At 38.7% G+C, this 24,956-nt stretch overlaps 2 protein-coding genes across 4 annotated transcripts; one reads left to right on the top strand and one right to left on the bottom strand.

Moving 5' to 3' along the window:
* Positions 1 to 10,030: 10,030 nt before the first annotated feature.
* On the bottom strand, positions 10,031 to 17,248 carry LOC126588725 (helicase protein MOM1-like). 3 transcript variants are annotated; one of them, XR_007611573.1, is made up of 10 exons: positions 16,730 to 17,248; positions 16,603 to 16,631; positions 16,052 to 16,343; positions 15,664 to 15,908; positions 15,423 to 15,527; positions 13,085 to 14,920; positions 12,175 to 12,753; positions 11,861 to 12,086; positions 10,472 to 11,287; positions 10,031 to 10,268 (listed from the first exon to the last, which is right to left on the bottom strand). XR_007611573.1 is itself a non-coding variant. In XM_050253831.1 (9 exons), exons 1-9 carry the CDS (start codon positions 17,025 to 17,027, stop codon positions 10,575 to 10,577), a joined length of 4,323 nt encoding a protein of 1,440 aa, XP_050109788.1. In that variant the 5' UTR covers positions 17,028 to 17,248; the 3' UTR covers positions 10,380 to 10,574. The 3 variants fall into 3 exon arrangements, 1 of the variants encoding a protein (XP_050109788.1); XR_007611572.1 differs by having other exon boundaries at positions 10,031 to 10,369; XM_050253831.1 differs by lacking the exon at positions 10,031 to 10,268 and having other exon boundaries at positions 10,380 to 11,287.
* Positions 17,249 to 18,740: 1,492 nt separating this feature from the next.
* On the top strand, positions 18,741 to 19,821 carry LOC126590241 (uncharacterized). Its single transcript, XM_050255745.1, has 2 exons — positions 18,741 to 18,809; positions 18,943 to 19,821. Exons 1-2 carry the CDS (start codon positions 18,741 to 18,743, stop codon positions 19,819 to 19,821), a joined length of 948 nt encoding a protein of 315 aa, XP_050111702.1.
* Positions 19,822 to 24,956: the final 5,135 nt, after the last annotated feature.

Consider the following 24,956-nt stretch of genomic DNA (forward strand, 5'->3'; position numbering starts at 1 on the left):
TTCGAATCAATGACGATTTCACAAACGAGTTCTGTTGAAACTTGAGTAATCTTGAAACCACACGACTCTGTGGCCATAAGTTTGCTTGAAACCACCCTCCCTGATGAGGATGACAATCTTAAGCTTAAGTCTCGACCTTACTACACCAGACGTCACTTATAATAGTGGGTCTAGTTTTTTTGGCAAAATAAGAATACACCTAACTTCGACTGTAGTGTGTCAAGTGAGACACACCCAACTTCGACCGAGGTATATTGAAGAAAACCCTAATTCCTCGATTGGGGAATACCGAGTAAGCCATTCAAGTTCGATTAGTGCTTACCTAACGAACCCGAGGCATGTGCCTTTGAAAGCAGGTCAACCATCGGGTTTTGCCTGACCTAAGCCCAAATTGGGCATGTTTCCCCTTTTGCCACAGAGTCGTGTTTTGCAACCACTCTATCTTACATTATAACAACAACAATAACCCATTATAACAACAACAATAGCCCATGTTGCTTTTTTAGTTAGGTTATCTTAGCTCATTTTTACTATTTTGGATAGCAACCCAGCAAGTAAAAAACAAAATTTTAGGGCATGTAGCCTATGTCAGCTCCAAAAACTATATTTGGACCGAGACTCTCTTTACATAGTAGGGGTGAGCACTTGAACCCAAAAACCGAAACCGAAACACGAACCAAATCGAACTGCACTGAACGATTTGGTTTTGTGGTTTTAAAACGGTTTTGGTTTGAAACTGAACTGAATGAAGAAAAAACGGTTTGGTTTCGGTTTCGGCCATCTAAAATAGAATCGAAACCGAAACCGCATAACTTTATTAAATGTTAAATTCTAATTGGTTATTTCATTGAGTCCCTATGTTGATGCACAAAACCGGAGGGGTCTTGGAACAACGTAAATCCGACTGTGAATCTGCAAGAAAGTAAAGAACACATGATGTATCGTGGTTCACCCCAATGTTTGGGCTAAGTCCACACTGATATTGTATTTCTCTGAGAGGATTGTGAGGGAGAAAGCCTCTGTAATGTGGGAGCGAGGCTTTGAGAGGGTGAGAGTCAGGCCTAAGAATTGGCCTCTCTAATGAGGAGAGTAAAAAGTCCTTTTATAGAATAAAGGATCCTCACTTATTACATATTTACCCCTTCATTTATTACATAATTACATTTGAGTCTCCCAAGTATTTATACGAGGTCTAAATACGAAGGCCCTAAGTATGGTACAAACACCATACATTTAGTATGGACTCAACCACATCATAACATGGCCACATAATCTCTTTCTTTTCTTTCCTTTAGTCTGCATTATTTCTCATTTGCTGCTCAACTTTATTGATTCTTCATTTAACTCTCTGTTTCGGTCTCCACTCTCCAGAAATTCACAAATTGCATCGTTCCATTTCAGCCTTCAAACTATATTCGCGAATCAATTCAAACCTTCCTCTTCATTCTAACTCTCCAAACTCTTCAGTCTGACTCCAAAAATTCGCAACCCCATACTCGCTCTCTCTGTCGGTCTCCCTTCCGCTTCATTCTAGCTCCTAGCCTCTAAAGTTCACAGTGTTAATATGGTAAGAACTATGATTTATAACTTGTTTTATTTAAATTTACTCATATATTTGAGATTAATTTTATGTTAGGTTTAGGGTTGGGTTTTGAATCAAAAGGGGATTTGGTTTTTCGTTGGTTAGTCTTTAATTTTTCTTTGTTCATGAACATCAGAATGTCAGAATGTTGTTGATTGGTATTCCCATAAAATCCTAAAAATAATTGCACTTATATGTTAGGGGATTTTTATTTTTACTTGGATCAAATGTAATGTGAGTGAATATATGAATACCAAACGATAAATGTGAATTGCAAAAGAATATAAAGTTAGAATATTTTTGTCCATTGGTGTTGATGTTAATTGTTGATTTCAAAGTGAGCCATTAATTAGTTAGCAAGATAGCATGTGTTTGCCGCTTATCAAAATGAATTAGGGGAGAGATTCTACACATCCATAAATAATTTGTGCTTGCTGTTAATTGTTGCTTGCTTTTAATGGTTGGTTGTTGCTTCTTGCTTGTGTATAAATAATTTCTACACATCCATTACCATATATATGCCGCTGATCATTTACGTTGCTTGTTGTTGATGTTAATTGTTGTTAGTTGTTGTGCTTGCTGTTAAATATTTCTTTTAATTGTTGTTAATTGTTGTTGTTGCTTACTTTTATTTTATGTTGGCTTTTTAGCCAAAATGGTCTCTGAGATTGAAAATCAATAGAAATGGTCCGTGAGATTGTCTACTATCCATTATTTTGGTCGTTCCGTTAAAAACTCCGTTACGTATCCCGAAGCTTTTGGCCGAAAATTTGGACAATTTTCAAAGTTTCGTAACTCAATCGTTTCTTAATCAAATTCGAACCATAATGTATTAAAATGAAGATAGGAAAGTGTAGAACAAGATCTTACCTATTTGGAAACCCAATGGTTACCAGAGATGCCCAGAAAATAGCCTGAAAGGTGACTCGTCCGCTGGAAAACTAGAAAACTCGCCGGAAACTGGGTAAACTTTAAACGTTCATAACTTCTTCAATACTCAACGAAATTTAGTGATTCAAAAACAAAAATCATACGTCTCGATGAGATGAAGAGAATAGTACCTTTCTCGATGGAAAATTCATCATGGTTTGGCCGTAAAATGGCTCGAAATTGGCTATCTTGGTTTCGAGTTAGCCACTTTCGAGCCATTTTATGGCCAAACCACGGAGAATTTGCCATCGAGAAAGGTACCATTCTCTTTTTCTAGTCGAGAAGTATGATTTTTGTTTTTGAATCACTCGATTTTGTTGAGTATTGAAGAAGTTATGAACGTTTAAAGTTTACCTAGTTTCGGGTGAGTTTTCCAATTTTCCAGCGGACCAGTCACCTTTCAGGCTATTTTCTGGTCATCTCCAGTAACTATTGGGCTTCCAAATAGGTATAATCTTGTTCTACACTTTCCTGTCTTCATTTTGATATATTATGGGTCGAATTTGGTTAAGAAACAATTGAGTTACAAAGCTTTGAAAATTGCCCAAACTTCCGACCAAGAGCTCTAGGACACTTAATGGAGTTTTTAATGGAATGACCAAAATAATGGATGGTGGACAATCTCAGGAACCAAAGTGATGTGTTATGTAAATCTCAGGGATCATTTTGGCTAAAAACCCTTTTATGTTTCAGTCAAGATTTAATGAATCCAAAACATAGTTGGGTGGCTTGCTCTTCTACAAGTGAATCCCTTGAGAAGCCGGAGGATAAGGCAATATAAATTGACCTAGAAAATGAAGAAAACGTTGAAGGTGACCCATAAAATGATGGAAATCAATCTGAAGGTGAAGATGATGCACAAGTAACTCTGATTCAAGAAAACGTAGTTAGGTTTGGGAGCATTTTATAACATATTATGTGACGAAAAAAGTGAAGACAATCAATGACAAGGGGGAGGAAGTTTGGGTGGATAAAAAACTTAGGAGCTAAATGTAATTATTACCCAAAAAAGAACAATGGCGGTGATTATGCAGCTAAACCGAAAGTAAATGGCACCTCAACTATGCAACACCACATTGAAAAATGTTGTATATTTTATCAAGTAAACAAATGTAAAAAGCAAAAAGTGTTAGTTGGGGATAAAAGTAAAGGTAACAATCTAGTCGCTATTGGCTTTTTTCACAAGCTAGTGTATTAGAAGCATGTGTCAAGATGGTAGTCATAGATGAGATGTCATTTAGTACCGTTGATAAGATGGGGTTTCGACTTTTTTGTGTTATAGGTGTTCCATTGTTTAATGTGCCTTCTAGAATAACACTTGTTAGAACTTATCTCAACATGTATGAAGAATGGAAAACTTCTCTGAAGAAAAACTTAAGTGGGCGCAGAATTTGTCTCACCATAGACACTTGGACAAGCACACTAAACATCAATTATGTGGTTCTTTCTGCACACTTCATTGATGATGAATGAAATATGCACAAGAGGATCATAAACTTTTGTGTTATTCCTAACCACTATAAAACCACAATTGCAAAGTTAATTGAAAATTGCTTGTTGGAATGAGGGATAGACATAGTTAGAGCAACTTCAGTGGGATGAGTTGCTCGAGGGACAGTGGGCGGAATAGGGCTTGATTGCCTAAGGGAGGAAGCCCAGCTTTGACTGGCGAGGGAGCCTGAGCAGGCCCAAGGAAGAGGCCCATGGATTCATGCCGGCCCGAGCGTGCTGAAGTGGGTCTAACATCAGCTGACGTCAGATGCCTTTTTAAAAAAAAATTTCGGTATGGGTGACGTCAGCCATCTCTTTTCTGTTTTTCTGGGTGATGTCTCTGGCCTCATCTCCACCTCCATCCGCTCCGCCCTCGACTGCTCCCTCAATTATGCTCGATCCTACCTCACCGAACTTCTCCCCCTTTGCGTCTGTCGCGTCGTCTACCTCGACTTCGGCTTCATCCTCGTCGACGACATCGCCAAGCTCTCTGCCATTCCCCTCCTAGCCGCCCCGGAGTACTACAATGCCAACTTCACCTCCTACTTCATCTCTGCCTTCTTGTCCAACCCCTCCCTCTCCCTCACCTTCGCCGACCACCACGCTTGCTACTTTAACACTGGTGTGTTGCTCTGCTATGTGTCGCAAGTGCAGCAAAAAAAAATGGTAGAAGTTTCTAGGAAGACATTTCAAAAGGAAGAGATAAAATAATAATATAATATTAATTTATACAAAATAAATAATATAATATTAATTATAAATAAAAAAATACTAATATTTTATTACCTATTGCAGGGTTATTGAAGTGCAACGGTGGAGATACAAAAGGCGATTACTGTTCATTAAGGGCAGTTACTGTTCACTAGGTGGATAACATAGTGTATTGCCTGGGAGGGCCTTTCCCACGGTGGAACTGCTCTTATGACAATCACAGTGGACAACGTTTCCGCAAATAAAGTTGCTTTGGATCAACGTATGGCAAAAAATGAATAGGTGGAAAAATTCACAAGCTATTTTAGGTGGCAAGTATTTACTTGTACAATGCATCGCTCACATAACCATCATAATTGTGAGTTATGGGATAAATAGGCTAAATAATGGTCTTTTAGCTATACAAAATTGTGTGAGGTATGTGAGGAGCTCTCCACAAAGATTGGAGTTTTTTAGGCAAGCCGTGAATTTGGTGATTTGACGTGCAAAGCAACGGTTTGCCTTGATTGTCCTACTCGGTGGAATTCTACATTTGTTACGTTGGATGTAGCCTTGAAGTTTAAGGTCTTTGCTACTATGGCGGAGGATGTAGAAAGTCCCCTTGTGGCTTACTTTAAGGAAGTTGAAGATGAAAAAGATGAAGATGGGTGATTATTGCTTGCCAAACTAAGGGGAGGAAAAGGGTTGGACCACCTACAGAAGAAGATTGGTTTAAGGCGAAAGTTTTGTTAAATTTGTACGGGTGTTCTATGAGGTGACTTTGAGAATGCTTCTACACATCCTAAGGTTCATACCGGCCTTCATGGTATCATAAAAATAGAGACCACTATAAATAATTTGGATTCTCGAGTCAACATGAAAGTTGGTCAACCTTTGGAGCAATTATTGAAGGCAATGGCTTCCGACATAAGATAAAATATGAAAAATATTTTGACTCATATCATATATTGAACCCTCTAGTTGTGATTGGACTTGTTTTAGATCCAATGTTCAAGTTGAGGCATGTCACACAACTCTTTAAAAAGAAACTTTCCAATTTTGAGGCACAATTGAAAACTAATGAAGTAAAAGATCTATTGCATGCCCTTTATGATGCATATGCCCCAAATGTTGAAGGTGGAAAACATATGAAAAAAAACCCTTCACAAGCACAACATTCTTCTACTTCATCCAATGTGGCGTCAATGGAAGATGATCTTGTTGATGAATGGAGGCATTTTGTTGAAGACTGTTGAGAAAGTGGCAAGAGATGAGGTGGACTCTTATTTGTTGGATCCTTTGGTAAAAATTACAAAAGAGGAGTCCACAAAGTATTTTAACATTATCTTATGGTGGAAGATGAGTGGTACTATGTATCCTATCCTGGCTGCCATTGTAAAAAATATTTTTGCTATTCAAGTCTCTACTGTAGCATCGGATAGTGCTTTTAGCACTGGGGTCGAGTAATTTTAGATTTTAGGAGTTCTTTGACTCCTAAATCAGTAGAGGTCTTGATATGCATGCAAAATTGGTTGATGGGTGATAACATTATTACTTTAAAGGATGATGCACCTTTGGTTGATCACATTGAGCTCTATGAAAGTATTGGATTGGGATTGGGTAAGTATATCATTTCAAGTTAAAGAACCTTCTTAATTTTCTTTTTCAATATATTTTGTTACTTTTGTAGGCTTTTTAAAATTTATAACAACTAATGTGATTTATATTGTTTATGTTTTGTATTATGTAGAGTTGGCCAAATCAGCTTCAAGTCTCACCTCTCTTACTCTTAATCTACAATCACAACAAGCTTCAAGCCAATTAAAAGGTTCTAGTTCACAAGGATCAATGACTTCCTATCCATTGGTTTTAAATTCACAATGTGCAAGGTCTTCCCAAGTATCGGCTTCTCAAGCCCGTTCACAAGTTCAAAGACCTCCTAAACCTTCGGCTAGTAAGTGTGCAAAAAGAAAAGGAAAGGCAAATGTTTGAAACTGGAATGATGCAAAGTAAGTTGAAACACCAAAACTTTTTTATTGAATTGGATGAACAATTTATTTTTTGGGTTGTACTAATGTCATCACGCATTTTGACGTTAAATTTTGTTTGAAGTTTGAACTTGGATTTTAATTGGTAAACTTAACAATTCAATTGGGTTGTACTAAAGTAGTGCCATAGGGCATTTTGATTTTTAATGTTTAACTTTATTTCAAGTTAAATTTTAATATTGTCATCAAGTTGAATTATTCTATTGTGGTCCTTGTAAATGTGAATTCTGTTGTCGCTGACTCGTTGCCCAGGGGAGCATAGTTGAGTGTAATAATGTATGTTGTATGCATGCTTGATTATAATTAAAACCATACTTGATTGAATTTTAGTATTGCATGCATGCTTGAACAATGAAGTAATAGAAGACATGCAAAATGAAAAACAAACATTAAATGTTGCTCATAGAAGAGAATTGAAGTGTATATCAAAGGAAAATGAAATGAGATACAACTAGGTAACTATAATAGTTTTTTTCAAACAATGAAACCAAACCAAAACTGTTTAAAACCAAACCAAACCAAACCAAATGGTTTGGTTTCATTTTAGTTTTAGCCTCAAAACCGCACCGAACCAAACCGCAAAAACTTACGGTTTTGGTTTTAGTTTCACTTAAAACCGCACCAAACTAAACCAGGCCCACCCCTAATAAATAGGTTCCAAAAGTATCTACTTGATTAATTAAATGACTTTGGTTGGGATTATATGTTTGCAATTTTACTATTTTTTTTTTCAATTGAATTGCATAATATATAATATTTGTAATATTGTATTGCCATTAAGAATGCATGTATAGTGAACTTGAAGTCCATACTTTTAATTTGACCCACAATTTTGGAAAAATGTCATAGAAACTAGAAGTTTTCTAACGTTCACCACAGATGTTGAAACCTAAAGTTCTCCATAATTAATCCGTTTAGACCGAACCCGAATGTTCAAACTTTGATGCTTATCCATGTTTATTTCTCATAGCACAAATCACAATCTTGTTCTCTCCATTCAATGGGTTGTCGAACCATAACAATTTCGATTCCACTTATTTGGATGTTTCGGACATAAACTACTTATGTGGGTACAAACGTGAAACTCTACTTGACTATCAAGAAGTTGAGAACCCATTGAAGCCAACAATGGCGTGGAAGAGCTGAATAAGCCACCACCATGCTCTGCATTAAAAGACTTATACTTGAAGTATTAAAAACGGAGGTACCTCATTAAGAGGATTATATGGCTCTTTGACTCTCTCTGTTGACCTTTTAATTATTAGAGATGATCTTGCTTGAAGTAAAACATGATTGAAACCTTTATGTTCGTGAATATGTACAATTATGAAGTTTATAGCAATGTTCTAAAAAACGACCTAGGCGGTGGTGAGCCGATGCGTTTTCTTGCAAATTGGTTGGAAAAATCGGATGGGCTCTAGGCGGGGCTATGCGGTTTTTTTAATGAAATTAAAAAAAAAAATCCTATCTAAGTCTAAGTGGTTTAAAATTGTGAACTTGTTGTACATGTGTCATCCTACAATACTCATCACTATGGTTATATGACATATATTCTTAATGTGTTTTTAAATTTTGGACTTGTTGGATAATTTTTGCATTTTATCATTTTTTTTATTATCTTATCTATGGATTTTATACAAGTATAATTTTTTTTGTAAGTGTCAATATGCACTTATTTACAAGATATACAAGAAATTTACCTAAATCCACATAGGTGCTCGCCTAGCTGCCTAGGCACTAGGCGCCAGCCTGCCGCCCGACTAGCGCCTAACATTTTTTTAGAACCTTGGTTTATAGAATATGATTGAATTTCTACCGAAGAAGATTTTTCTCTTCCTTCAATGTCTCTAACTTACTCATGAAGCATCAATGTAGCGAAAGTTTACCAAATTCTCATATTTGATTACTACCACGTTCTCGCTGAAAATCACAATAGTGAGAGAGAAGTACCCCAGTGATTCGGCTGAGAGGTACCTAACTATATAGACCCAACTTCAGCTGGCGTTTACCAAATGGTGTGACCCAGTTTCAGCTAAAGCCCACCGAAAGGCATGCGCTGCTACGTTAGGGATGTGCCGAATGACATGTTCTGCTTCGAAAAACACCTATTGAATATGCTCATCCAACTTCAGTTAGAGAGTACCGAACATACTCGCCAAGGTTCGACTAGAACCTTCTAAACCCATGGATTTTAATGGAGTTTAATTGATTTGTAGAGATTCCATATAAAATTTTAATTCAATTCCCTCGAAATCTTAGGGGACGGGTGATATTTGTGAATGCTTAAATTACACTGCGAAAACTCTCCAATTCCCTTAAATTCTTCAACTTTTTAAAATTCTTTAAAATCAATTCTTAATTGAATACACTTGAAATGTTATAAACTTCTTTAAAAATCTTAATTGAGTACACCCGATTTTTAAGGATTTTAATAAACTATCTAAAATTCATTTTTCCGACCTAGTAGTTGTTGTCATTTGGGTTCTTTTAATCTTTTTAACACTAAACTAACCCATTAAAACTTATATTTCCAAAAGAAAAATACCCACGCCAATGAAAACGTACTCATGCCAAATGAACATGTACCAACATCAAATGAAAGCATATTTATGCTGAATAAAATGTACAACGCCAAATGACACGTACCAATGTCAAATGAAACGTACCAATATCAAATGAAAACGTATTTATGTTGAGTAAAACGTACACAGGCCAAATGAAAACGCACCAACATCAAATAAAATTTATTAAACGTCAAATGAAAATGTATTTATGTTGAATAAAACGTACACCCGCCAAATGTAAACGTATCTTGCCAAAGTGTATCAATTACAAAAAAATTTTTTTTAGTAAATATTTTATCGTTTGGGTATTTAGTGAATTATTATTTTCTAAAAATTGTTTAACTTCTAGATAATGATGGAGAATAATTTTGCTTTTCATAAATAAGTATGGAAACACATGTGATCCTAAACTTCTAAAAGAAGCAAGTGGCCCTTTACAATTGTGGTGGAAATGTGTTGAGCCCTTGCATGATAGCGTTAGCTTGACAAAAAAAAAAAAGTTCCAAAAGAAAAAATTAATAATGATAGAGGATACTGCAATTAGTGATGAATAAACACAAAGAACTCTTTTACAGTAAAATACGAAATGAGTAAATACATAAAATAAAATAAAAATGTCACTTTACTAAAAAAATAAGCAGCCAATTTTTTAAATTTTTTTATTTTTATTTTTAAATACGCGAATTATATGTATATTATTAAGAAAATATTAAATGTGAAATATGTGTAGGTAGTGTATTATACATTGAACTTATAAAAAATGTGAAATTTAACAAATCATTGAGACATTTACAAAAATATTTTAGACCAAAACATACAAACGTGTATAATACACGCGAATTTAAAAGCAATGAGAAGGGTGGCCATTGATACATCTCTTCAAAGCGACCAGCGACCGCCCTAGGTGCCTCCGGCGGCGTTGATAGCCTACTTCCATAGCAAAACTGAAGATGGCCTTATAGCCTACAATTTAGCCACCAACATGTTCAATTTGGCCACCAAGTATAATTTTTGACAAACCAACTGGAACGCGTCGCAGCTCAGGCAAATGATAAGAGTACAAACTACAGAATCGATATTTTAAACTACATTCATTAGATCAAAAGGCATTTGATAATGTTCATATACAAACTCCTAGCAGCTAGGTAACTGTTAGAACTTTCTACCTGTGCTGATACCATGTCGCAGCCCCGCGCCTTATCCCATAGCAACAAGGACACATGGTGAAACTACGTTAATTAGAACCGGGAACCTGTATCCTGTAACTGATTAGTCATCGTCCGATAAACAAACTACGTCTGTGCGTCCAGCAGTATGTACTTGGTTGAAACATGTTCCGATGGTAGGGGCAGGACTAGAAAGGTGCAATTGGTCACGGCTTAAAGCCAAATTCAGCAATGAGGGAAAAATACCAGGTGGGCTAGCACCAGATTGGCTGTTCATTAGTAACTCCAACGCGGATATATTACAACGAAGACCAGACAATCCTCCTGCAGTTTCAGGATGGTGAGCCCTATTATAAGGAAGAGATTGTTGTGTGGGGGTTGGAAGTCGTGGCATATGAGGAAGTGACTGGGACATTGCAGAAGAGTTGCTATGTGACTGCCAATTTGACATGGATGTTGAGGGTCTAAAAGGTTGGAGATGTGGAGCTGGGGCACGAATATCACCTCCACCTCGGGGGATTCCAATGGAAGCGAAGGAACCAATGTGAGGCGGTCTTGCTGGAATGCTGGGATATTGAGCAGGCAAAAAAGGAAGAGTCTGTGTAGGTGGAACTGTACAATGCGGATTGGTTGCAGGTGCACATGCAGGCGCAGGTGCAGGTGGGGTTGCCTGGAGGCTGCGTGTGAGTGCAATTGAAGTTGCCAGGCTAGCTGCAGGAGGGCTTGCCAAAGATGAACCGGCAACTGTAGAACTTCTTTGTGCATTTTGCAGCATAGAGAGCTGGTGCAGCTGCTGGACGAAATTGGAATTGCCATCTGCAGGGGAATAAAGGCGAGGAGCATAAGAGCAATGCATAAAAGTAATTGATATATAGAATAAAGCATGTATTGATTCATGGACTGCATGATCCTTTATGGCATACAAGTGGATCAAGACATGTACATGTTTAAAATTTATAACATGCAAGAGGCTCAGATTACCTATATTACAAATTCCGCTTCAAGCTATAATTAAAATTCAGATTCCAAAAATAAAGCCTAAAGGGGGTGGTTAGCATTCTATTAGGTTTAGCATTAGCCTGTACAAACACTGTTGGTAGTCATATACCTTCTACTTACCATCCCCTTCCTCCCTATTTGCCTATGCAAGTCTAACGATAACTTTTTCTGAACACTTTGCAGATTTACATAAAACCTACACACTTTATAATTAGACGAAGCTAATGTATTATGCAATTTGCAAAATGAAACAAAAAGCTAAAGAAACGCCCAATGATGATTCTTGGTCTTCCACGAGAAAAATACCATCAAAACCACGCCTCTGGTATATGAAAAAAAGAAAGAGAGAACAAAAAACAACTCAAAACGTATGATGCAGAAATTTCAAACCTTTCTGCACTCCAGATGCACTCGATGCCCTAATAAGATCCATGTATTTACAGAAAGCCCAGGAGAGAATCTTATTCCTTATAACCTGGTCACGGATTGCATCCTGTTCCTTCTTTTTACTGTGAAATTCAGCTTCAGTCTCCAGTAATCTAATTTCATACTTGCGACGAATTTCAGTAGTAGCCTCCTCTATCTCCTTTTCACAATCAGATTTCAGGCGCTGCTTCTGTTAAAAAAAAAAGGTCTTTCAGAAAAATATTTTGTTTAATAGAGGAAAAAAAAAATTACAAAAAGATATTAACTTCGAAACCGACCATATCTTCATGAGACTTATGGTTTTGGTCTGTTTCCTTCTTCAATCTTTCCAATTCATATTGAAGAGGGTCAGGGGATGAGGTCAGAGGCATCCCATATGCCATATGAGGTGCAGCATGTATAGGATGAGTATTAAATGCATAAGTAGCAGATGTAGCCCATGTGTCTGGCAAAAGCTGTCCAAATCCACTAGTAGGGATATTAACAGACCTATGCAATGTCAGAGGCTGCAAAAAAGTTTGATCTGAAAGATCAGGTAAGTTCGCAGCATTTTCATATGAACCCTGAGCAGTTTGGTCAACAGTATGATATTCAATACTTGGCTGAATTTCAATTCCACCAACTGAAGTTAACTCAAGAGGATTACAATCAGGTGCATTAGAGTATGGTGGCTGTGGCACTTGTACCACAGGCTCATTGTCCACAGCAAGATCAGAATGAACGTATGCTACTGTTGCGACTGATTGGGATACTTGAATTTCAACTGGTTGGGCAGTATTCTGCATTTCTCTAGCTTGTGCATCTCCACATTGAACTTCTCGCAATGTGGCTAACAGAGTACCTTTGTCTTGGTGTGCCTGGACAGGTTACAAATGTGTCAGTAAAAGCCAAACCACTTACTCCTTTTGTCTTTATTTCATTTATTAGAATCAACTTTATTAACAAGCTTGAATACCATGTCCTCATAAAAACCAAGACAAAACTCACAGAATAATAAACAAAGTTCTTTTGTATAGATTTACAAAACCCATATAAATCTCAGAGATTTAACCTCATAATTCTCTGGATAGTATAAAAAAGTAGTGCAGACAATGTTCCCATACAAAGCACAATGTCATTTTGCAGCAAGAGAATAATGATCAAAACAAGGTGAATAGCATACAGTGAGAATATCTAACAATTTTATACCTGATGTAGTGTCACTGAACCGGCATCCACCACGGCTGTCACAAGCTCCACTGCTGGTGAGTTTACCAGGGTATTTTTCCCAGAAAAGTTTTCATTTGCTGCAATATCCACTCCATTCTGTTGGTTGACCCTAGTTGCACTATCAGATGCCACAGCGTTCAATTCACTGTTCTCCTTTTCTGTGGATTTTTCGGGGTTTTGTTCAACGAATGAAGGTGAATCCAGATGCTCAAGATTATGCAAACCATGACTTGAAATGACAGTATCATGTTTAGTGGTTTTTTCAGGGGTTTGTCCTACAGATGAAGCTGGACCCACAGAGACAAGATTCCCCAGGTCATCAATTGGAGAGACAGTCTCAAGAACTTCTGAACCGACCACTTTATCAGGAATATTTACTGTCACTGCCCGGAATTCTTCTTCAGATGAAGGTGGGCTCATAGACACAACATATTGCAAATCAGGACTTAAACTGACAGTCTCATGTTCTGTTATGTTTTCATAGATTTGTTCTTCAGATGAACGTAGATCCACCGACACAAGGTTCTGTAGACAATCATTCAAACTGACAGGCTCAAGGACACCCAGCTCTACATCTTTAGGTGCCACGGTTACTGTCACTATGCGGGTTCGTTCTTCAGATGAAGGAGAGCTCAGAGACTCAAGATTATGCAAACCATTACTTGAACTAACAATCCCATGTTTTGAGGCTTTTTCAGGGATTTGTTGTTCAGATGAAGGTGGATTGACAAAGGCAAAATCCTTCAAGACATCATTTGAACTGACAGTCTCAAGCCGTCCCGAATCGACCACTTTATCTGAACTGGCTACCGTCACTGCATGGATTTGTTCTTCAGATGAAGGTGGGCTTATAGAAACAACTTTATGCAAACCATTACTTGAACTGACACTCTCGTGCAATCCTGTTGGAGTCGTCACTTTTTTAATGGGACCACTACATGCTACAGCTTCATCAGAATTCCTTTCTGGAGTTCCAGACAGTCCTATCACTCCCTTTGTCATGCTCGGCACAATCTTGTCAAGATCATGCTCTCTTAGCGAGGCAAAATCATCCAGATCTTTGTTAACTCTAATTTGTTCACTAGTCTGTGAGCATTCCAACTCAGGCTCAGGTTTATTTGAAGATGATCTATTTGGCAATTTGAGCCGTGCCCAGGATCCCACTTTCTCTAACAATTGTTTCTGCTTATCCATCAACTTATACAATGCTTCCTGCTGCAGTGCCTCAAGACGCTCAAGATCTATGTCCACACGTTGTTGATGTTCTTCAATTTCCTTTTCCAACTTCTTGAGCTTATCTGATCTCATTGAAGTATTAATCTGGAAACAAGATTGAATAACGGCCAACTCTGTTTTGTGCTCTCTTTCTAGACACCCCTTTTCTTCCTCGTAATTTTTCAAAAACTCAATTTTCTCTTTTTTATGCTTCTCGGTAAGTTTTGTCATCTTCTTCTTGAACTTTTTACGAATTCCTTTGATACTTTTTGAGACATCTTTGTGTGCTACATATTCTGGATTCACAGTCAAGTCTTTGACCTCTGATTGGACCTTCTGCAAGTTAGAAGTCGTTGATTGTGTACCCTTCGCATTTAAATGGTCCTGAGCACTTTTACCTGATAACTTAGCGAACTTTAGAGACTCTGCATCCTTAAAAGTCCCTGTATGTAGTAAAAAGGTTGTCTTCAAACACTGCAGCATTGAATAAAAAGAGTATGCCTCGTCCTTTGTGCAAGTAAAGTTAAGGTGCTGCTTTGCAAGCAAAAGTGATTCTTTGTGGTTGACTTTTTGCTTGAGAAATGAAGCTGCAGCCCAACACTGGATTTATAGATATCAGTAAGTCAGTTAAGAAAAGAAAAAAAATAGTTAAAGTGGCATTTTGAACACAAACATGCATGCAGAAGCCAAAGACAATAAAAAATTAAGGGTTGAGCGTTTACCATGCAGATGGAACCAATTTTGAAACAAAACTATAGACATGATGGATTTTGATGCTATCATTTATCACAGTTATTTTGAGCCAAAATCAAAGCACTGCTATTTTCTCTTCAGTGAAAATATATCAGAGTAAAAGGAGACCAGGAAGACAAAGCAAAATCCAACCATACAGGATCTTGCAAGACCATATCAGTAAAAATCATTCAATACCAGAATGAAATATGAGTGTTGCAGCCAAGTAACATAAAAGAAAGCATGCATCTAAGAATTTTCCAGTTCAGCATGCCAATAACAAAAAGAATTGCACTTTTCTTAAGAGCACCAAAAAAAAAAGGCCGAAAGACTGAAACACAAGTGCATGAAAGATGAAGACAATTCTAACCAGAGATATCTGAAATGCCTGCAGTATTGTTGCTGGTTTTGTATCTACTCTGTGATTACTCATGACATATTCAAGAAGCATTCTGACCGTATCCTTCAGATCTTCCTGCATTTTACTGAGAAGTTAATGGAACAGAAAACTGTGTTTTACTGAGAAGTTAATGGAATATTGAGTAAAGAAAGCCACACACAAGAACACAAATGGAAAGTAAATGTCAGAATAGAGAAAATCAATTTCATACAGAGAGTTGTAGGATTTCACATAATTTTGACATCCGTGGCTTCAAAAGCAGATGGAGACTCTTCTGGCCATCACACAATTTTCTTCTCTCCTCAGATTCAAACAGGTTACTCTCCGGTTTTTCTAATCCATTTTTATCTACATTATGAGAAGTAGAGGCACAATTTTCATCAGTTACTGTATTTTCACAACCAGTTGTCCTGGTAGAAGAATCAGGCACAATATCTGCTGGAGTTACAGAAGCTCCTGCAATATTAGAGATGCTTTCAGAAGCAAAAAGTGGTAACTCAGAAATCGACAACCTAACCCTAACATTCCACTAAGCAATAACTCTTGGAAAAATAAATACCATGAAAAAATGAAATTACTTTACAGCATCAGCCATTTACCTTTCTTACATCCAGGACTTGATTTCCCCTCTGATCCCGGTTTTAGATGGGGTGAATCATCATTTCTATTTACAACCGTCCTGCGCTTTTTCACAACTTTACCACTTTCAACTTCCCATATCGCTGACAATACATCAAGCTGTTGTTCCCCTTTCCGTTTCCCCTGAGACAAACCGGAACAAGATGTCCACTGTTTGTACTCTCCCTCCACCACCTTTTTCTGAAACCTAAGGTGTTGCTCTTCATCCTTAGGCTGACTTTCCCGCTCACCGCTACGCAACACCTTCAACAACTAACAAAAGTTTCATAATGAAATCAATAAAAAAATAAAAAATTTAAGTACAACAAACACGAAAAAGGCCGGTAAGCAAATTCCATCCCTTCAACTACACACAAACAGACTACCACAAAACTAAAGCCGGTAAGCAAATTTTGTCCCTTCAACTACACACCAACAGCCTATCACAAAACTAAACTAATTCAATGGTTGATGAAAATCATTTGGGTTAATCTAAAAGCAGACAAAATCACAACTTAGCGCATGATAATACCTTTTCACAATCGCCTTTGCTTTCATTTACTGCAAAACAACCACAAATTACAACAAAGACAGATACATTATTATAAGAAAATCACAATTAGGGCCAAAACTAGAAACGAGAGAAACCGGCCAGTTACCTGCTGCATTATCCTTCTTTCCATTTTTCAGAAACATTGCCTTGTAACTTCTATAATCCAGTATCTTCTTTCCCACTACATTATTCTTCTGGCTCTTCCCTACTTCCCTCCTTCTCACTTCCATATTCCGCAGCTCCATTAACGACGACGCCGAGCTTTTACCGTCAGACAATTTCGAACCAGACGAAGTCGACGAGTGGTTCTTCGCCCTCGGCGACCGCCGCAGCGGGCTCTGCGTCGACTTCTTCATCTCAAATCTCTCGGATTTCCTCTTCGCTGGCGGAGGAGTCTTCGCCATTTTAGTTTTGCAACCCAAATTTCCGCAAACGTTAGAGCAACGCGGAAGAATTTGGCGCCCAATTTCAATTTTCCGGCAGTAATCGGAGAATGCTAGGGTTTCTACTTTCGAATTTCCGGTGAGAAAGTGAAATATTTTCTCAGGAAAATTAAAGGGATGTGAAAGAAAAAGGAGAGGCGGCCCGGTTGGTTTTCTGCTTTTTTGATTTTTTTGGTGACAGAATTAATCATTCATAGAGGTAGTGCGAGAGTGTGAGAGTGTGCCGTACAGACTGGCAGACTGCCTGTGCCAGTTGTCTAATTTAAATTTTTGTCTTTTGACCCTTCTGCCCCGTCGGATTTAACCAAACAAAATTGGGCTGAAAAGCAAAAGAGGACACGATTGCCTTTCAATGGTCAAAAGTCCAATTGGCACAATTGGCTTTCATCGGTTACGGTCTTGACAGTACCCGTATTCAAGCTCGTAAATCGTGTTCGTTCATCATATATTATGCGGTCAGTTTTCGTCATGTACTGTTTGTGTTCAATTTAAAATAATTTCTGACCGTACGATGTACGATGAACGGATAAGATACGTGGATTCCTGGAATCCTCACAAAGACGATCCTTATTCGCATGGAAGGGTTGGCTATTATTGTACAATTTTGTTCTAATAGAGTAAAATTATATATACGTTTCTCATCGCATGATATTTTGAATGTTAAATTAGGACGTTGTGTGATTGTGAACCATTTTGTTTAGGTTGTTTTTCTAATGCACAATAGGGTGTAGTCGGGTTGTGTTTATCTCTTGTCGTGTTCATGTAACAAAGCATATTGACCAACACGTGTATCAATTAAATGGTAATACTATTGTTTGTACCATACTTAGGGTCTCTGTATTTAGACCTCGTATAAATACTCAGGGGACTCAAATGTAATTATGTAATAAATGGAGGGGCAAATATGTAAAAAGGGGAGGAGCCCTTATTCTATAAAAGTGCCTCCTCACCCTCACAAACCTCAAGCCCTCTCACCCTCACAAAGCTCATCTATCTCAAGCTTTCATGCTCACAAACAAAGAGCCCTCTCAAACTCTCTCTTTCTCTGAGGGACTCCCCCTCACCCTTGTAATCCATAAATACAGTCAGAGAAATACAATCAGTGTGGACATAGCCCAAACATTGGTGTGAACCACGATACATCTTGTGTTATTTACTTTCATGCAGATTCACGGTTGGATTTACGCTGTTCCAAGACCTCCGGTTTTGTGCATCAACATTTGGCACCGTCTGTGGGAATTGACACGAAAAACTATGTCGGTTCTCTTTCATTTTTTCACCTTCGCCATGAATCAGCAAAGAAAACCCAGGAACCAAACAACCCAACACCCACACTCAGAGACACACCCATTCAATTTACAGAGAGAAAGAGAAAAACTCAAACACAATACTCTCTCTCAGATCCAAATCTCTCATTCTCTCACAGAAGCATGCACACTCTATTATTCTTCACGAGTGAACTGAACGTGCGAGCCCACAGAGACTGACACCTCCATTCGCGCTCTGCTTGCGAACTCAATTTGCTTCGATCTCTCCACCGCCGAGTCTTACCATCTTCCCTCTGCGGAGCTCCGCACCGACTTCCTCAAGCTCTCAAAAAAATGCCTCTCAGGCTCGACATCAAGCGGAAATTTATGGTTTAGGGATCTACATCTATCTAAGCCATGGATCATTATGAGTCTGTATTCAGGAACTGTGTACATCTTCAATTACCAGTCACAGAGCACGGCAAAGTCTTTTGAGGTCTCTGATTTGCCAGTTCGGTTAGCAATGTGGGAGTGCCGACGACGAAGCCGTACATCACGTTTCAAGGAGCCGGGAAATATGCGACGGTGATCGAATGGCATAACCGTGCCAGTGACCCTGGACCCAATAGCTAGCAGCTCAGAACTTACCAGAACCCCACCTGAGGCTGAAGACGATTGAGGCTCTGGTGTGCCGGAAATTGGGCGACCTGACACAACCCATATCAGACGGAGATGCGGAGAAAGCGATCATTGTGGAGAAGAACCACCCAATTCTAGAATTGGGTTCTCCGACATCGGTAAGAGTGAGAGTGAAAGCTACGAGCTTGAACTACGCCAATTATCTGCAAATACTGGGCAAGTACCAAGAGAAGCTGCCCCTCCCTTTCATACCAGGCTCCGACTACTCCGGGACCGTCGACGTCGTTAGACCTGCCGTATCCAAGTTCAAATTTGACGACCTTGTTTGCTCTGTTGCCGCCCTCGGCTCTTTTGCCCAATTTATCGTCGCCGATCAGGAAGAGCTGTTTGGAGTGCCGGAAAGGTGTGATCTGGTGGCTGCCGGTGCACTGCCTTTTGCATTTGGGACCTCGCACGTGGCACTTGTTCATAGGGCCAATTTATCCTCCAGTCAAGTATTGCTGGTTCTTGGTACAGCTGGAGGAGTTGGCCTTGCGGCCATACAAATTGGCAAGGTTGTGGGAGCCATTGTTATCGCCGTAGTTAGGGGAGCTGAAAAGGTGAAGTATTTGAAGCAATTGGGGGTTGATCATGTGGTGGACTTAAGCAGCGAAAATGTTATCCTAAGTGTGAAGGATTTCTTGAAATCCCGAAAGCTTAAAGGGGTTGATGTTTTGTATGATCCGATTGGAGGCAAGCTTACGAAAGATGCCATGAAGGTTATGAGTTGGGGAGCCAACATCTTGGTCATAGGTTTTGCAAATGGAGAGGTGATAGGAGCATATTTATGCAACTCAGTTAGCTCGTTTCTTGGCATTTACTTAGTTTAATTCTAGTTATTTTGGTACTTTAAGCTATTTTCGTGTGTTTGTAGGTTCAAATACAAAGTTGGCAACAAAGTGCTATTTGGAGCATTTTGGAGCATTTTTGGGCCAAGATTGGATAGTGCAAGCATGGAGACATGAGGATGGACGTTTTTGAAGATTAGAAGGCTAGAAATCAGCATGTATGTGTGCAAGTGTGTTGACCATCCACTACACCCATTACTAAACATCCATCCATTACACCCATTACATCCACTCATTACCACAACACTCACCCACTACACCCATTACATCCACTCATTACCAAACACTCATCCACTACACCCATTACATCCACTCATTACCAAACATTCATCCACTACACCCATTACATCCACTCATTACCAAACATTCACCCACTACACCCATTATATCCACTCATTACCAAACACTCACCCACTATACCCATTACATCCACTCATTACCACAACACTCATCCACTTCACCCATTACATCCACTAATTACCAAACATCCATCCACTACACCCATTACATCCACTCATTACCAAACATCCATCCACCACACCCATTACATCCACTCATTACCAAACATCCATCCACCATACCCATTACATCCACTCATTACCACAACACTCATCACTACCACCTTAATTAGATGGTGGTCCTCTCTCTAGCCTATAAATACATCCACCCTTCACCATAACAAATGAGAAAAGAAAAAACAGAAAAAATCCATCCAAAGACACTACATTCACATCTCACAACTCCATACACTTACACTTTCATTCCTTGGCCGTGAGCACCATCCATTCATCCATTCATCCATTCATCCATCCATTTCCCATATATCTCAAAACACAACTCCATTCACTCTCTTCCTTTGGCCGAGACATTCACCAATCCTAAATACATTCATAACCTTTCCATATATCCATACACATCCTTAGACACTTGTGCTGCAACAAGGTGGTGAAAACGAAGGTCCTTGGCGTTTCAAGCTTGAAACTTTGGAGCGTTTTAGGTGTACTTCGTTCTTGCTTTCAATGTCTACTTTGTTATTTTCTAATTTTGTTGCAATTATGAGTAACTAAACCCTCATTAGCTAGAGGGAATTCGAAACCATGTTCATGCTTGCAATATGATTTGATTACTTTCAGTTGTGATTCATAAGTTGTGAATTCAATTTACTTATCCATTTGAATTAAAACTGATTTGTGTATGTTGGTTGAGAGTGCACGCTTAATTTTCATGCATAAATCTGATGCTAGGATATAAGGGAGTTTCACCTAATCTTTATGAACTTATATTCACAAGTAGTAAAGGTTTCTCGTCACAACCGTGTTAAGTAAATTCTTGGCATAAGTTTTATGCAATTCATAGTTACAAGTGTTTCGTCAATGCTTATGATTTTCATAGAACTTAATGATTCTTGCTTGTATCTCTATTATGCAATTCATGTAGGGAACTTGTGGGGAATGCTTTGGGTTGTTGTATGCAATCATCCAATTCAATGAAATTAGGAAAATCTGAGGGTTAATTAGTGCAATTCACAGTTAATCTAGGGCGTTGAGAATTCGTAGTTTATTGAAAAGCAACTGGAAATCGTTTTGTTTGCAAGTGTGTCATGTGTGGAGAAGAACCTCCTAGCTAGCCTTCCATCCATTCAATCTACTCAAATTCGTGCAAATTTCATTATTTCTTTAATTTACTTGTTTTGTTTTCAAATTCGTCAAAACCAAAACCCCCTTTACCTTGTTGCGTCATATTAGTTAGAAACTGATTTAGTTTGTGTTTTTAAGTATTTTGAACCAAGTTAAAACCAAAATTCGTCCAAAAGTGTGTTTAGAGTCCAAATCTGCCCAGTTTGTGTTTTTAGGCAGATTTGAGCGTTTTTAGTTTGTTTTGAGTTCTTTGAGTTTGTTTTGAATTCTTTGAGTCTAGTTTAGTGTTTTTAACTTTGTTTATATGTTTTTAAGTCAGTTTCAGGTGTTTTAGCAATCCCTCCTAATCCCCGGCCTAGAACGATCCTTACTTACATTCTTTACTACAATTGACAACAAGAGGGTTTAATTTGTGTGTTAAGTTAATTTTCGCATCAAATTTTTGGCGCCGTTGCCGGGGATTAGCAACTTTGCTAATCCCTTGTTATTTCTTTTTGTATATTTTCGTGTCTTTTGTTTTTAGTTACTGACTTTGTTTCTGTTTGTGTTTTTTTTTTTGTTTTTTTTTACTTTTGATATTTGATTTAGTTTTGTTTCTTTGATTTCAGGTACTAGAGAAGTAAGACATGGATTTTGCTACCATTCAAGCTCAATTGGCGAAACTTACTTCTCAATTGTCACAATATCCCAAAAGGACCACAATGCAAAGTGTCCCTACATATGGTGTGTCTTATAGGCAAGGATATCCAACTCATCAATGTTCTCAATTCGCTGCGAATGAAGATGCTTGGGGTTATCAAGGCCATAGCCAATCATGGGACAACATGTTTTCCAACGCTTACTATTCGGATTGGAGAGATTATTCAGATTACATGTGGGGAGAACCTCAACAATTCCAACAAGATGGATATTGGCAGCAAGAAGATGAGTTCTATTCAAGACCTATGCAGCCACCACAACCTCATCCATAACAATTCCAATCAAATTCAAGTATGCCTATGAGTTATGATGAAATTCTTGATGTACTAACCTCTTTGACACAGGGCTCACAACAAGAAGAAAATTGAAACAAAGAGATGCAAAATCAAGCCAAGAAGACGGGTGAATTGGAGAAGCAAATTGGGCAGATTATGGAGTTCATGGCACAAATTCAAGAGCCAAGTGAACTCTCCAACTCAACTATTGAAAATTTGAAGGAAGATTTTGAAATCCATGATGCTATCACTTTAGGAAGTGCTATGGAGGTTGGAGGTGAACCCAAGACATCCAAACCAAGCTAAAACATGGATGAACAACTGCTGCTTGAAGAAGAAGAGAATAACAAGGCCATGGCAAGGGAAGAACCACCATTGCCGCAACCGCATATGCCCTCTATACCGTCCACTACAACCAAGGTAAGCCTAAATTCAATTTGTCCTGACCCCGTTTCACTAAATGTCCTTATTCCTTGCAGGATCATGCAATCCAAGGAAGAAGAGGGTGAGAAAGGCATATTCGAAACCTTTCCAAAGAATCAAGAGCAAGAAGTGGATGGGGAATGTCTAGAATTCATCAAAGAAGATACACTTGAGATGAAAATTCCCAAAGAAGTTAGATTTTATGACACGGGAAAAGTCATAACTCTCAAAACACCAAATCTGGCCAAGTCTCATATCCTTGCAACCTTCAAAGATGTGGTGTTCGTAATTGAGTTTGTGTTGAAGCAAGCAAGTAAGCCATATTCTCCAACTTCGATTTTATTATATACTAACTTGCTGATTTTGATGATTCAGGCACCTACACTAGAATTTAAACCATTGCTGGATCACGTCAAGTATCACATTCCATTCAAGGATCAATTCCATGCTATGGGCCCTATCCAAGTTTAGAAGGAAGTTTCGTCCGGCTGGAAGACGTTAAAGCAAGCGCTTATTGGGAGGCAACCCATGTATTCAAATGAGGAAGATTTTTGAATTGCTCCACAATCAGTTTTGAGTTTCTAAAAACCTTCCATTTTTTGCATTTTATTTTTCCACGATTGTCATTTTTATTTGTTGCTTGTTTAATTTTTTTTTGTGTGGGTTTATTTTTTAAACATTGACAGATATGCAAGGTATTTTTACATTAAAATTCGTTGAAAATGAACAGGAGGCAGAAAAATGCAAGAGGAAGCCTTCACAAAGGCTGCTTAGGAGAAGTCTCAGTAGTCGGCGGCACCTCAGCAGTCGGCGGAGCCCTAGAAGGAGGAGGCATCGGAGGTTGATCATTTGGAGCTTCATTACGCGGTACAGCCCCAGAAGATGAAGGTAAATGTTGTTGGAACAAACCCACAAACCTCTGATGATCAAGTAAAATCTGACCATCAGATTCCTGCATCTGGTCAATCTTCCTCTTCATGTTTATAGCATAGTTATGTGCGAGCCTGTGCAATTGTTTATTCTCATGCTTGAGCCCTCTAATATCTTGTTTGAGACTCATCACTTCAGCCGCCAATGATTCAACTTGATGGGTTCGAGCAAATAGGCGTTGGGTCATATTAGACACAAAACATGCACACTGCACACTGAGAGCCAGAGAATCCTTAACAGCCAACTCATCAGACCGTTTGGAAAACAGTCTGTTATCTTTGGGAGTGACAAGGTTCCGGGCCACAACCGCAGCGGTTATATCATTTTTCATCACCGAATCCCCAACGGTAAGAGAACCAGTAGGGATGAAGGATGGACGCCATATGTTGTCTGTAGAAGGCATGGCTGCCTCTTCACCAAGGTTCAGGTTAAAACGACGGTCGAAGGGGCTAGACATTTTCAAAGGTGTTGAAGAAAGAAGAGGTCGGACAAGTCAAGATCGTAGAAGTGCAAGAAGGGAGTTTCTACAGGCAGAAATTCAAATGTGCTTTGAAACGTACTACGTACCTCTATAAAAATCAGCACTCGACGGGATTTTAGAGATCGAAGAGGCGAGCTCAGAAATTGAAGAGGGAAATTCAAAAATCGAAGAGGCGCTAGCTTTCTCAAAAGCTGGGCTTGCTCAGAAACCACAGGCCAATCTTCTTTTCCAGATTTGTCCGCACTTGTCACATGCAACCTCTGCACTCGACGAAGCTCAAAACTCGAAGAGGCGAGCTTAGAACTCGAAGAGGCAAGCTCAGAAATCGGAGAAGCATCTGCTTTTCCAGACGTGTCAGCATGTGTCACATGCACACTCAGCTTTGCGAAAATCATGGGCAGTTTGTCGAAGCACTTATTCCAGATATTGAAGAGGCATTTGCTTTTCCAGATGTGTCAGTGCCTGTCACATGCACAGTCAGCTTTGCGGAAATCATGGGCAGTTTGTCAAAGCGCCGATTCCAGATATCGAAGAGGCACTTGCTTTTCCAGACGTGTCAGCACCTGTCACATGCACAATCAGCCTTGCGAAAATTACGGGTAATCTGTTGAAGATTTCTTATGAAGTAGAAGGCACGTGAAGTTTACTGTTAAATCATCCAACGGTTGCCGA

This window comes from Malus sylvestris, chromosome 11, assembly GCF_916048215.2.
Source record: "Malus sylvestris chromosome 11, drMalSylv7.2, whole genome shotgun sequence".
NCBI classification, from domain to species: Eukaryota; Viridiplantae; Streptophyta; class Magnoliopsida; order Rosales; family Rosaceae; genus Malus; species Malus sylvestris.